The sequence below is a fragment of the Engraulis encrasicolus genome, chromosome 10, assembly GCF_034702125.1.
Source record: "Engraulis encrasicolus isolate BLACKSEA-1 chromosome 10, IST_EnEncr_1.0, whole genome shotgun sequence".
Lineage (NCBI taxonomy): Eukaryota > Metazoa > Chordata > Actinopteri > Clupeiformes > Engraulidae > Engraulis > Engraulis encrasicolus.
In genome coordinates, this window is record NC_085866.1 from 31,905,879 (window position 1) to 31,920,869 (window position 14,991).

General features: G+C 45.1%; 1 protein-coding gene across 4 annotated transcripts in view; it reads left to right on the forward strand.

The window, feature by feature from the left end:
• The window catches only part of plcg1 (phospholipase C, gamma 1), a 68,993-nt gene extending 54,444 nt beyond the window's left edge, over window positions 1-14,549 (forward strand). For 2 of the 4 annotated variants that reach the window (XM_063208654.1, XM_063208655.1), the window contains exons 25-33: window positions 392-552; window positions 1,435-1,531; window positions 1,738-1,962; window positions 3,178-3,326; window positions 7,796-7,910; window positions 8,181-8,342; window positions 8,664-8,752; window positions 9,101-9,363; window positions 10,624-14,549. In XM_063208654.1, coding sequence (XP_063064724.1) covers window positions 392-552; window positions 1,435-1,531; window positions 1,738-1,962; window positions 3,178-3,326; window positions 7,796-7,910; window positions 8,181-8,342; window positions 8,664-8,752; window positions 9,101-9,363; window positions 10,624-10,666 — 1,304 coding nt within the window. In that variant the 3' untranslated portion in view covers window positions 10,667-14,549. Of the gene's footprint in view, window positions 1-391; window positions 553-1,434; window positions 1,532-1,737; window positions 1,963-3,177; window positions 3,327-7,795; window positions 7,911-8,180; window positions 8,343-8,663; window positions 8,753-9,100; window positions 9,368-10,623 lie in introns of those variants that run through there. The other 2 variants (XM_063208657.1, XM_063208656.1) reach the window with 2 other exon arrangements.
• Window positions 14,550-14,991: the final 442 nt, after the last annotated feature.

Sequence of the window (14,991 nt, forward strand, 5' to 3'; positions counted from 1 at the left end):
CACTTTTGAGATGTCCTTGTCTCTTTTTCAACTGCAAGACTGACTTGATGGGGATGTTCTTCGTTTCATCTTTTAGTCCTTGACCCTGTGCACATAGCATCTATTGTTCTTTAAAAAGATAACTGGCTCCCCTTTTCTGGCAGTACTGTAATTTATGTGTGTTTCTAAAACCACAATTATAATGGCTCTTTTGTTTGCTTATCCAAGTTAAACCATCCCCTGGGGGGAAAGTGTTTCTGTGTGTGTCTGTGTGTGCGCAGCCACGTGTATTGGCGTGCGTGCGGTGCGCCCATGTGTGTTTGTGTGCGTGTTTGTGGACCATCCACTTGATGTACATGTCCCCCCCCCCTCTCTCTCTGTCTCTGTCTCTCTCTCTCTGCCTGCACTGTAGTGGTTCGTCCGGAGGGCAAGGGCAGCAGGCCGTACGTCTTCACGCTGGTGTCGTCCGCCACGCCACGGCCGCCCATGCTGGACATCGCCGCCAGCTCCCCGGAGGAGCTCAAGGACTGGGCCTCCAAGATCCGGGAGGTCACGCTGAGCTCAGAGGCCAAGGTTGGTAACCATGGGCACGAGTGACTACACCGATCGCATGACATCAATGTTGCCCAAACAGGTGGCTTGAAATGACCTAGCCGTTAATCACTCTTCAGTATCGCATGAATCTGTGTACTTCCTGGTGTACGCAAACCACCTTGTGCCATGCATTTTAGCAGAGCTTGCATCAGGTCAGTGCCACATCTTCAGTAAATTAAACACTGAAGGTAGTGAATAAACAAACACATTTTGAATGAGTGTTTTTTTTTTAAAATTAAGCCGGGCATACACTGTGCGATATTTTCACTCGTGGGTATTAAGCTCTTGGTCACACTGCACGATGGAATTTCACTATTTAAAAGTTCACATCGCACGACGCACGTCCTCACACTATACGAGCCGACAGTCGGATGCGAGCCAAATGCTTCCACTGTGCGACGCGACAGGCATGTTTACCCGGGAACATGGGCACCTGAGGTGGAGATGAGGTCGCGCTCAACAGCGAATCGCAGGGCCCTATTCATTTGTGCATGTGAAGTGTCAAATCGGGTCGTAGCACTGCTTTAACTGTGCGATTTACGCACAAGCCACGACCAGTTTTGATTTTCTTGCGACCCTTCGATTGCACGCTCGTGAAGTTAAATCGCTTGTCGTTACCCCATATACACGGCACAATGCAATACTCACGATTGACCTGCGATTGAGCAAGAAATCGGCCCGACTCCCAAGAAGTCGTGCGAGTGCCAAATGGTGGCAAAATCGGGGCAAAAGTCGCACAGTGTATGCCCAGCTTTAGTGTGTGAGTATGAGTGTGTGTGTGTGTGTGAGGGAGAAGAGAAGTGAGTGTTGTGGGTATATAAGACAAAAGTGGTCTGATGAGTTGTGTGATTGTGTGCTCAGCTGGAGGAAGGCAAGATCATGGAGAGGAGGAAGAAGATCGCCCTGGAGCTGTCCGACCTGGTGATCTACTGCCGGCCTGTTCCCTTTGATGAAGAGAGTAAGGGAACCTTCCTCTGTAGAACCAGTCTTGCTCAGCCAACACAACACAACACATATTTGGGACTCACTCACGCATACCCTAGTGCTCTGTTAAGTCTCCTAATGTGTCTGTGCATGTGCATGCGTCTCTCTCTCTCTCTCTCTCTCTCTCTCTCTCTCTCTCTCTCTCTCTCTCTCTCTCTCTCTCTCTCTCTCTCTGTGTAGAGATCGGAACGGAGCGTGCCTGTTTCCGGGACATGTCCTCCTTCCCGGAGACCAAGGCGGAGAAGTACGTGAACCGGATCAAGGGCAAGAAGTTCCTTCAGTACAACCGGCTGCAGCTGTCCAGGATCTACCCCAAGGGCCAGCGCCTGGACTCCTCCAACTACGACCCCTTACCCATGTGGCTCTGTGGCAGCCAGCTGGTGGCCCTCAACTTCCAGACCGCAGGTGAGTGGCGGACCACCAAGAGCGCGCTGATTGGTAAAGGCACGTTGGTAATAAAAAATAGATGAAGTTGTGAAATAAATAAATAGTTGTGGTGCAGCACGCCAATACACCTGTGCCATGTATGGAAAGATTGCCCATGGCCACCCATGTTCTAGTCCAGTCCAGCCTGGGCCTTTTCCCAGTTCTACCCCATCTCTCCATCTCTCACTTTGCCCTCGACCCTCAAGCTCTTTTTAACCCATTGATGCATGATTTTGCATTGCCCAACATTGGCCCTGGCATATGGAGCTGCATTACGCAACATTCAGGCTCACAAGATTTGAGACAACTTTATTAAAAATGAACACATTCTAATGAAAGATGAGGGTCTTAGCTTCTGAAGCACATAAAAATAAAGTTGCATTTAAACACTGAGATATTTAGGTTTTTATAGGCTGAGTGCAGCTTTTCTTAAAAAGGGCTCAGGCATTCAGCACCCGTTTTTGCAGGTGCCTTAGGCATCAGTGGGTTACTAAAGGCAAAAGCCTGAATAGCTGGTGACCCCACAACAAGATATAGAAGATAGAAGAGGATAAAACAACAGTGCAAACTGTCTCACTATTTCTATATGGTCTGAAACAGACAGCCCGCTTTTGAGATGTCCTTGTCTCTTTTTATCTGCAAGACGGACTTAATGTACTAAATAAAAGCAAAAGCTTTGTCTTGGCCTCATAGAACCTGTGCCCCCCATGTGTCTGGGCCTCAGCCTGAGGAGCTGCATTGTAGCCTGCAACCCTGTGATCTAGAGTCCAACTCTCTAACCATAACACCACGGCTGCCCCACAAACCACAGCTGCTCCCCACTTGCTCCACCCATAGCCATGGCAGTGCAACTAACTTTCAGGGAATTGTGTTGGACTGCGTTTACTAGCACTATCGTTGCTAGCTAGTTAGAAATTCAGTTGGTTGGCAATGGACAATGCATACATTTACTGATCCCTTTTGTCCGTGTGTGTGTGTGTGTGTGTGTGTGTGTTCGTGTGTGTGTTCGTGTGTGTGTGTGTCCGTGTGTGTGTGTGTCCGTCTGTGTGTGTGTCCGTCTGTGTGTGTGTCCGTCTGTGTGTGTGTCCGTCTGTGTGTGTGTCCGTCTGTGTGTGTGTCCGTGTGTGTGTGTGTGCCCCCGTGTGTGTGTGTGTGCCCCCGTGTGTGTGTGTGTGTGCCCCCGTGTGTGTGCAGATAAGCCCATGCAGATGAACCAGGCTCTGTTCATGCTGAATGGCAGGAGTGGCTATGTCCTACAGCCGGGCATCATGAGGGATGACAACTTCGACCCCTTCGACCGTCACTCACTACGGGCCGTGGAGCCCATCACCCTGAACATAGAGGTAAACCTAGCAAGATCAGGAAGCGCGCTCAAAACCTTCTAACGCTGGGTGCTTAAGTTTGTCGATGAATATACTCAAACTTGAAAAATAAATGAATAAAGAAGCACATCACATTGCTTTTGACTTTTTAATCACCTTCTTTATTCATGTATTTTTCATCGAAGTAAACCACATAGTTACGGTATGTGTCAGACATGTGGACTCGAGTCCAGTGACTTGGACTCGAGTCTGACTCGAGTCAGCGGTGTAAAGACTTGCGACTTGAAATTTCAAGATCAGAAAGGACTTGCGACTCGACTCGACTTGCATGCCTTTGACTCGGGACTCGACTTGGACTTGACAGTTGTAACTTTCAATGACTTGGCGTGACTTGCCATGTTGGGTCTAAAAAAAGTCCAAGTCCAACCCTTGTTTTCAGAATGCAACAGCCCACCCACATTCTTTGTTTGAATCACGTCATTGTATGCCATTGGGGCAAGATGCGGCCGGACGCGGCAACAGTGAAACACCATTTGCGAGTCTCCAGAACAAACATCGCCTACATTTTAAACCATCGCGGAAGTTAATTTATCTCCCTCTCAGCCCCAACTCATTTTGCATTCTTAATAGGGTAGGCTATGGAAGTTTGCACTGTGATCAACAAATATTTTCTATAAATGTTGTAGGAAGTGTGTGTGGTGGGGCGCTCTGATGTGCAACACGCGTCTGTAGGCTACACACGTGAAGCTCTCGCTCTCGCTTACGACAGAAATTCAGTGAGAACCAAGCTGTCTAAATATTTTAGCTAAATGGTGATGGACATTGATTGTTGAACATTAGGCTATTTAAGCAGTTGACATAAAAAAGCACATAGGCCTACTGCTGACATAACTGAACCACAGGACTTAATCTATTGTTGTTTTATAAAAGAGTACGCCTATCCGTTTTGCTTTCCCTGTCCTTTATGAATGCGCTTGCCTTCAGCCCCCGAAGGCTGTTACAGTAGGCTATGTTCCGCTCCCACACACTATGCTTGCGAGTCAGTCACCTCCAAGTGAAGGGCAGCCTTGTGAATAATTTCCACCATCGCGGACAAAACCACGTTATGATGGAAATGTGGCGAGGTAAACGTTACGAATATAGCCTGCTTTTAAGTTTCCCCCAACCCAGGATGTGTCCGTAGGCTATGGCTTGATATCCCAGGGCTATTTCACTACCACAACTCCACGCGCTGAAAATGCATGTTAAGCTCGCGCTTCTCAGTCTAGAAAGAGTAACCTCTCGGTAACATTCTTTGCATTGACCAGCCACCATCGGTTGAGTATTAGAATCAATACAAAAAGACACGTTTATACATGGCTTAGTCTTCCAGCATGCAATCGAAAATAGGCGAGCAGAGAACACTTGGTCTTGCATCCATCAAAAGAGCTCCACCGGTTGCCGACTTTAGATGCTGGGTGAATGGTTCCAAAGGGAAATAATTTAGCCTATAGCCTATTCATGACAGTCTTGCAAAGAGACAAGACAAACGACCAAAATTGTCAAATAATTGGTAAAGGCGCGAGATGAGGAATACTCCATGGCTATTGGAAAAACTTGGAAGAAACTAAGCGTAAGCAACACTGCTTCCCGCGAAGCTTGCGCTTGAGGGCTATAAACAAGCTATGCGCCCCGAACCTCACTGCTTGTTGTTCGATGACTTGAATCGAAACATTTCTAAGGACATCAGGGCTATTTTTGATTTCTGGAATACCGCCTCAGCCAGCTGAAAGCAGAGTAGCAGTGTCCCATGTGTCAAATGGTAAGATAATGCCATACCCGTTCCTTGAAAGTTTTAAAACTCAGCCTTGACACACTATGTCAGCCACATCAGTTCAAACGCAATTTTTAATGCAGCCTATCGTGAAGTTTAAATGTAATGCGAGGTAGAGGTTGCAAGTTACTGCTGAACAGCGCAAGACATGGGCATGGGTCGGCTCCCGTGGATAAAAAGCATGTTCCCTATCGCGTGCTGCTCCCAGTCCAATCCTTGCGCGCGCGAACCTTGTATCTCGTGGTGTCACTGGGATGTAACCCTGTTTTCCAAATTAACAAAAAATAGGAAGCATAGAAGCTTAACTTTGTTTGGCTACAATCTATGACCTGGACGGTGAACTTAATCTTTTTGAAGAGGCATGAACAGCATACAAGTGCCTTTGTGGGGGAGGAGAGGGCGATTGGGTAGAACAGGGAGACGAGAGCATGGCGCGAGGCGCATATTCGTTCGGGAAAAATGAGAGCGAAATGTTGGATAGGGCATTACACACCTTCCTTCTTCCTACACTGTAGAAGCGCAGAACAAGGTTGCCTCGTTGCCATAACTGGCATTCTGCAGCGCTAACGCCATGTTTAATTGACAGCGTGCTGGCGAATAGTCTAGTAGCCTAATATAATTAACAAGACGTGGATTAATGACTGTGCAAACGAAGTTTTAGTTAACTTGGACTGTGACGCAGTAAAAATGGTTGGTGATGGGCCATTGCGGCGAGAATGTGAGGGGGAAAGCGACAATGCCGATATCAGCTTCAACAATAGTAGAGTAGAGTAGAGTAGTAGAGTAACTTTATTGATCCCCAGGGGGAAATTCAGGAAATTCATCATTACTTTACCAGGAATTTAATCCAACTAACTAGACCTACTTTGTCCTCATTTCTTAACCCATATGGACAAGTGTCTACTAGGCTACATACTGTTGGCAGGTAGCCTACAGCCTCATAGAATAGCCTAGTGCTGCACCATGCATGTGCTCATTGGTGGGTTCACAGTTATGACACTGTCAATGCTCAGCTTTTGGTTCACAGATAATGGGATGAAGTGAACATCATGGACCAGCTGACACAGGGCTGCCTGCTGAGCTGTGCTGTTAACTCATCATTCTGTGTCACATGTGTAGCCCCAGCCCCATACGCGCACACACACACACACACACACACACACACACACACAAACACACAAACACACACACACACACACACACACACACACACACACAAACACACAAACACACACACACACACACACACACACACACACACACACACACACACACACACACACTGGGCTCAATTTAAAAAAAAAGAAATTGGTTACCCCTGCTGTATGTCATATCTTGATGAGAATGGTGAGCTTAATATGGTACCTTAGGGAAAATGGCGTCTTTTAAAGCCAAACCAAAATGTTTACATTAGTCGAGTGTTACACTACAGTAAAGAGAGGGGGGAGCACCTGTAAGACATGAATAGGCTACTACTTTCACCCTTGGCCTTTGTGGGTAAATTCAAACATAGTATGCTGAAAGTGTGAATCCGCGTTTTCAGGTCGGAAGTGTAATATGCCCCCCTAATGTCTTGACAAAACCTTCCAGCCAAAGCTGTCAGCGGCCCTGCCTGTGCTGCTAGTGAAAAAGTTAACCATAGTCCTGTCCTTAGCGTTATGATGCTAGAGTCTGTATAACTTACAACCTTGACTAGATATGACCGGCCCACCACCAAGACCAGGGTGGAGTAGTGGAATAGGTTTATGCCATCAGATGATGGAACGGACACACACACATACGCACACATTCTTGCAAACAGGACTATTTGCCCACTGGACAGTAAATATTTGGAATATGGTTGCTCCTTTGTTTAAGTACAAATTCACATGAAATGTATTTTTATGTGAAAAAAATATGAAATTATGTCATTTTACATACACAGCACAAGCAGTAGTTTGGTTTAGACTGATTTCTCAGCAACTGTTTTAGTAATTGTCATCTTTTTCTCAGGTCTCATTATTATACTAATGAATTTATGATCGAAATTGTGATTGCAAATAGAAAATCCCTTTGTGACTTGTTAAGGACTTGAAAAAAAATGAGACTTGGACTTGGACTTGACTTGGCTGGGGTACGACTTGGACTTGGACTTGACTTGGTCAGATGTGTCTTGACTTGTGACTTGACTCGGACTTGAGTGGAAAGACTCGAGACTTACTTGTGACTTGCACATTAGTGACTTGGTCACACCTCTGGTATGTGTTGTAACAGGCTAGGACACCTCAAGGTTGAACATTGGAAAACATCTGACCAGACAAGGATTACCGTAAAGATAAACTACTGACAGACATGGCTTGTAGCCCAGGTTTCACATTATTGTCACAGTTTTACTCTACTTAACTCCTTTTGCACAGAGTCTGTAAGCAAGCACTGTATAATGGAGCAGTAAGAGCCAGTCATCGCATTACCTTCGTGTTACTTGCACATTACATTACATTACACTTACAAAATTAAGTAACAAAAAGGTAAAAGCATTAGCTGTGTGTGATAATGGTGGCCTCTTGTGTTTCCGCTGCAGTTCATGTGTGTTTTTTATTTGGTTGTTGTTCTGGGGAGATCAACACTTTTGAAAGTCATAACAGTAGCTGTATCTTTTGCCACTGTCCCAATACATTATACCTTTATAACTGTACAGGTGTTGGGGGCACGCCACTTACCCAAGCATGGCAGGGGCATCGTGTGTCCCCTGATTGAGATCGAGGTGTGCGGTGCTGAGTATGACAACGCCAAGCAGAAAACGGACTCCGAAGGTGAGGCTCACTTCACATCTTACCTTTGATGACTCTTGACCGTCATAAAATGAGGGCATTGAAATGCTGTGTTTATGCCTTATTTGGTAGATTTCCTTGCTAGCACTAGATGGGGAAACTAGCTCCCTGTCTCTGTGGTAAATGTTATTTTTCCCAGTGGATCTTGTTAAAAGCACCTGCTACAAAATCACAATATGGGAGCGATCAAATCAAATTATGTAATGCAATTTAACATACAGTAAATGTGTTTCACTTGGTCTTTTCTAAAAGCGGACAACGGCCTCAACCCCACGTGGCCCCGCAAGTCCTTCCGCTTCTCAGTGGGCAACCCCAAGTTTGCCTTCCTGCGCTTCGTTGTGTACGAGATCGACATGTTCAGTGACCAGAACTTCCTGGCCCAGGCCACCTTCCCCATCAACGGCCTCAAGACAGGTACAGGGCGGCCCTCAATCACTCTTTCATATACGTGGCTCAATGACATCAGGTAGTACTACCACACCTAATGCACATTAATTAATTAATAATTGGTTATTGTTGTACTGTAGTGAATGTTTCTTAGATAATTCACTAAAAACAACAAAAAATGTATGTATTCCATACCATAGCGGCATTAGCTGTGGTTGCACCACCCTGATACTACTAAAATGTCATTGATCCATGTATCCATTTGGCATGGTTGCTTGCGGTGATGGTGTCTCTTAAGTAGAGTATGTGTGTAACTAAGTGTGTGTGTGTGTGTGTGTGTGTGTGTAGGCTACAGGTCGGTGCCTCTGAAGAACAGCTATAATGAGGACCTGGAACTGGCCTCCCTGCTCATACACACGGACATTGTCAGTGGAAGGGTGAGGCCATCTTTTAATGCTCTGTATGAATTAATTGCATTACTTAATGTTTTAATGTTTGGAATTTAATGGATTGCAATGTTTTGCAACTTGACTACAATCCTATAATGTTGTACTAAGGTTCTTAATAAACAATTCCCACAGCCTGTCATGGCTAAAAATGTATGGAAAGATGGCAAGTATGGTTTAGGTCAGTGGCAAAGAATTCGCTTTAGCTAATGATTTGAATATGTGCTTTTGTTTTTCTTCCCAACTTCCCGAACATCTTTGTCCTCCACGTCTGGCCCCTTCTCGTAAACCCCTGCTGTCCACCAACCCACTTCCTGCATGCCCGTACTCCTGCTTCAGCCCCATGAGAACGGTGAGATGAGTCCGTTCCTGGGTGCCGGGGCGGTGGGGCTGGCCAGCTACGTGGGCCGGGAGCGTATGGGTGAGTCGGGCTCGGTGTCGTCCGCCTCCTCCATGTCTCCGCTGCCCTCCTCGCCGGGCCAGGCTTTGGGCTACCGGGGCCGCGAGAACTCCTTTGAGGCGCGCTACCAGCCCCCGCTCGACGACTTCAGGGTGTCCCAGCAGGATTCACTGCTCGACCACGTGGACCCCCAGAACCGTAGGTAGGGTTGTGTGTGGTTGTGTGTGTGTGGTTGTGTGTGTGTGGTTGTGTGTGTGTGGTTGTGTGTGTGTGGTTGTGTGTGTGTGGTTGTGTGTGTGTGGTTGTGTGTGTGTGGTTGTGTGTGTGTGGTTGTGTGTGTGTGGTTGTGTGGTTGTGCGTGTGTGTGTTTGTGTTTGTGTGGTTGTGCGTGTGTGCATGCGCGTGCGCCCGTGCCTGCGCATGTAAGTATGTATATGCATGCAATGTAAAGATCACTTGGTGACTGTATATTTCATTCATCAATGCGAGCGAGCGAGTGAGCATCAGTGTGTGTGAGGAGTATAGCTGGTAGTCATATACATATGTCCATAATCATACATCAGGATGATCAATAGATGAATATGAGTGGCTCAACTGAGTGCATGTATAAATCTATCTTGGTAAAATGGTTGGAAGGCAGCTTCATATGCCAATAGGACTACATCAGGGCACCCCACTGTCTTTGCATGTGCATTTAAATGAACACTGTACTTGTTGGGGACGTAATGTCATTTGTCATCATCTGTTGAAGTTTTAACTCAACGTTACAGTTTTTGTGTCTATTCAGCTCTCTAAGGCCTTTTGTCAACAAAGCTGTGGGTTTCGTTCATGTTTTTGTGGGTGCTTGCTCCAGTTGGCTTTAGTGTGCCTTTGTGTGTGCATGCGTATGCATGGATGTGTAGTTATGAGTACGGTACAGTGCCTATAACAAGTCTACACACCCCTGTTCAAATGTCAGGTTTTTGTGATGTAAAAAATGACTGACAAATAGTTTCACAATATCCTGTACAATAAAACTGAGAAACGATTATCTCCAAAGCTTTAAAGGGAACAAAATAGAAAATAACGTAAAAAATAGACTTTTTATAGGCACTGTAGTTATTTCTGGGTTTGCTGAGGTTTATGCGGGTGTGCAGTGCTTTAGGTAGGTGCTGATTCACAGCCTATAAGTGGAGACAGTGCTGCGTCAGTGGGAACTGCATAGCCTGTACTATACTAGCTCATTAGAGCCCCACATGTTCATGATCTATATAGCCTGGAGAGGTGCCGCACCGATGCAAGTGCTGACGTGACTCCTATCTCTCTCTCCTCTACTTCTTCCCTCCATCCCATCTCTCTCCCCATCTCCCCTCTTCCTTTGTCTCAACAATCCATTTGCCTCCTCTCTGTGTCCTCTCCTCTCCTCTGTTCTCCTCCCCTCCCCTCCCCTCCCCTTTCCTGTCCTCTCCTCCCTCTACTGTAGGCTGATGCGGAGGACCCGAGTGGGTGGAGAGAATCGAGTCTAGATTGGGTGACGCCGTCGACAAGACTCTCCCTGGCCTCAACGCTGGGCAGACGCACTCTCTCCCTCTCTCCCTCTTTCATTCCCTCGCCCTCCATTTCTCTCTCTCTCTCTCTCTCTCTCTCTCTCTCTCTCTCTCTCTCTCTCTCTCTCTCTCTCTCTCTCTCTCTCTCTCTCTCCCCCTCCCTCACCCCCGCTCAGTTCAGCTCGCTCGCTCTCCCTGCTGGTGCCGACGATGTCACGGACTGCTGTGAAACTGGTTACTATGGAAACGTTAGCCAGAGCTTGTGGCCCACATTTCAGGCAGAGCTCCCCCCTGCACGCCTGCTCTGCTCTGCTCCGCTCTGCTCCGCTCTGCTCCCTCTCTCTGTCCCCAGCCCACCAGCACCAAATCCCTAACCCCTAACACACACACACACACACACACACACACACACACACACACACACACACACACACACACACACACACACACACACACACACACACACACACAAAGTGGTGTGGCTGGAGGTATGAGGACATGAAAGTGAGGAGACTCTGCAGACTTGGAAACTACACAAACTGAATCTGCCAGGCAGTGGAGCCATTGCCTGGTGAATGGAGGAACATGAGGAATGAGGAAGACACAGCCGTGTGTGTATGTTTGTGAGTGAGTCAGTGAGTGAGTGTGTTTATGTGGAGGTTTTTAATGAGGAGAGGGAAACATGCAAAAAGTGTCACTGGCATCAGTTTGAAACTGTTTCCCCAAACTTTGGGTTAAGTATTTTAGTTAAGTGTTTTTTTTATTTTTATTTTATTTTCTCTGGCATATATAAGTATATATAGATTTCTATATGAAGATATATTTATTTCAGCTTTGTTGTTTACCAGAGAACAGCTGTAGCTGATGTGCTCTCAAAGAGCCCCTTTTTCTCCTTAGATTTTGTTTTTATGGATTATTTTTTATGTTATTTAAACCTTTTTAGTTTGATCCTCTCATAATGTGACACCTTCCTTATTTTTTACTTTGTAAGACCATGTGTAAAACACAAGGGCTTGACTTGGGGCCCATTTTTAAATATGACACTCTTTTTCTCTCTGTGATTCCCTTATTTCTTTTCGTTCTTTTCGGTGAGAGATGGTAGTGCCTGGCCTGGCCATGAAAAAAACACACCAGTGCTGTTTTTTTCTTTCCTTTTTTTGTCAAGTCAGGGGAAAACCCGTTCAGGACAGCCTGAACAGAAGCCTGAGGAGGAAGAGGACGTGGTCTGTTTGTGTTGGACGCCTGTACTCTTCAGGAAGACACAGGAGAGGGTTACAGGGCTTTTTTGGCATCGTCTTCTGGGTTCTCCCTCTCCTCTCCTCCTCTCCTCTCCCTCAGCCCACCTCAGTCCCAGAGCCCTGGCTTCTCTGGCGTTTGTTTTGTTTTGATTTTGTTGAGTTTTAGCCCTCCCTCAGCATTGTGTTGTGTTAGAAAGAGGCAGGGTGATCTGGACGTGGCGATGGAGAAATAAGCCATGAATGGACCGGGACTTCCCTCACTGTTGTTGAGGTCACCTGTCTTTATTCCACCACGGCAGTACAGCAGGCCAGGACACTCGGCAGACCACAGAGCTGCACACTCCTCTCATCTGTTGCTCAGTATTCTACAGTGTGCCCTGCTAAACTGACCATCATGAGTGTCAAAAGATGTTTTTTTCTTTTTATGAAATCTTTTTTTCTCCCTGTTCAATCTTTACAGGGAGGATAAATATCCAATAGTGTTATTTTTATTGTTTTTTAAATTTTATTTCTGTTCGAAGATACAATGCAAAATGTGCTGTGTGTGTGTGTGTGTATATATACCTAAAACATGTATCTTTAACCAACCACCCCCAACAGAACCTTTCACTGTTAATGAGTCAGTTTTATCATGAGACCTATCATGGCTTACTTTTTTTTTTTAGGTTGCTGGAAGACATTTTATTTGTTTATGCTTTAATTTTGGTTAAATATTTTGGAGAGGCTGTTTGGGAGCTGAAGCATTTTGAGTTTAAGTGTGGTGTTTTATAAAAAACTGCCCGTTTCTTCTCCCGCTTCTGATAAAATGGTAGTCTTTGTTGTCTCTTATCTTTGAAGAACTTTTTGACCTACTAACATCAGAAATTCAGCCATGATCTAAATGCTTGTGTGTTGTTGTCAAATATGCCAAGGAACAGTAGTGCAAGCACAGGAAAGAGAGCACCTCGTTTTGGGCTTGTTGTTGTTGGTTTTTTTAATTTTTTTTTTTTTTTTAAAAAGCAGATGACTTTACACCAAATAAGTGCAGTATTGCAAAATGAGGGACCAAATAGAATGAAAAAAAAACCTAAACGGTGCACTGAGCAATGTAAGTAGTAGAGTATGGAGTGACATTTGTTTGGGAATTTTGTTTCTCCACCGAATGTGATGTATTCATGCGTTGGTGGACCAAAAAACAAAAACTGGGTTAGTCTCGGAGGTCAGTAAAATATTATTTATATTCCAGGATTTTTTTTCAAACTCAGTCTAACTTGAAAGTTCCTGCTTTTGTCCATTGAAGTGTGGTTGTTCTCTTGTACACATAAATAATGCAATCGCCTGTTGGAGATATGACAATGGTGAAGCCCTGGTAGTATAAGCTCTACACGGGCACAATTATTCTACAACTGCAGTTACTGTATTCATCCTACAGAGGTCATGCAGGAACCCCGGGAGGCTTTCAAGCCTTGTGTGTGTGTGCGCACTAATGTTAGTGAAGCATGTGTGCAGGGGCCTATACTAAGAAGCTGGTTTAGGGGTAAGAAAATGAGGCCTTCAGGCTCTTCTATTAGATGATTTACCTCTCAACTTAACCTTGTTTACTCCTAAAACAGCTTCTTAGTATGCCCCTCGTGTGTGTGTGCGTGCGTGCGTGCGTGCGTGCGTGCGTGCGTGCGTGCGCGCGCGCGCATAATGTACTTAGTCATCTTAAATTCTCTAAAAAAAGGTCTCCTGAGATGAATGATTTTTTTTTCTCAGAGAACTTGTGAAGTTGCACACCTGTCACTCTGTGGCTATTGAGGTGTACTAACAACACATAGGCTACCAACATTGGACATTACATGACAACAGAGGGATGCTTGTTATGTGTATCTGCATTACACAAAACCTTTCTTTCATATGACATAAAAATATAGCTGTTACTAGAGGACTATGATGGTCTACTAAGCTTAGTGCCACTTGAAGTGATGCCGCTGGTTGAGGGCTGAAGTACAAAAAAAGAGAAACAGTCATGCACAATCACTGCAACATGAAACCACAGCAACGAAGAAACAAAGTCAGAACCGTATCAAACTGGCTTGGCCTGTAACCTTTCAGTACATGATGGCTGTTCCTGAGCCTTGACCATCTTAGGACTTCACAGGAAGAATGGGCATAGTCACAATTTTTAACCCTGTGAATAAATGAGCGTAGCCTCAAACTGGAGGTATTTGCAGATAAAATCAATTTTTAAAAATCAGCACTTTCTGGCCACAAAATACATTGTGGCTATGCTCTTTCCCCCCCAAAATGACTCATCTGTGTTTTCTGTGTGAAGAACATCAGGATTGTCAAGTGTCAACTTTCTGACCAACCGTGTGCCGTCAACAGTGCAACTGACCCTGGGCTGTGGTTGACTGCAGTGTGGGTCTTCAATTCAATTCATTCATTCATTCACCCACTCACATTATTCTCCTCATGGGATGTGTTGCCTCAGAGATGACGTATGTTTGCTTTCTGGCTCTTGATGTAGGCTACTAGTTAAGCTCCTCAAAATGCTGTGCTGTTGATGACCAGTAAGTATAAAACTTGAGAAAAAAAACTAAAAACTCATTTTACCATGAATTTCCCATTAGCACGTGTGAGTGAAAAATATAAAAGGGCAGTGCTGTTTTTCAGAGAAAAAAAATGCTCTATCACACTTGCTCATGTTTTCCCCCTTCAAAAATCTCTATATTTTGTTTTATTGCTTTTACTTGTTCCCGTCTCATCTCATCCCAAGCTGCTTCAGATAGCTGTAACCTAGTGTCCTGCATAAGCTTCCATGTGCCTCTGTGTATATATTTGCACACATATTTATGAAGACATCCACCACAGGACTTTTACTTTCCAATATATATAATGCCTGTTTTTTTATTTTAATGGTTTTTTTCTCCCTCTCATAGCCACCCCTCTTCTTTTTGTTACTGGAGCTCTTTACAAAAGCCTTGTCTGTAATGTGCCTATGCTATGTGGGGAGGGAGGGGGAAGTATACATTTTAATTTTGCCTTTCATAAAAAAAACATATTCAAGCCTGAAAAATTAAATAAAAGTACTTATTCAAACTA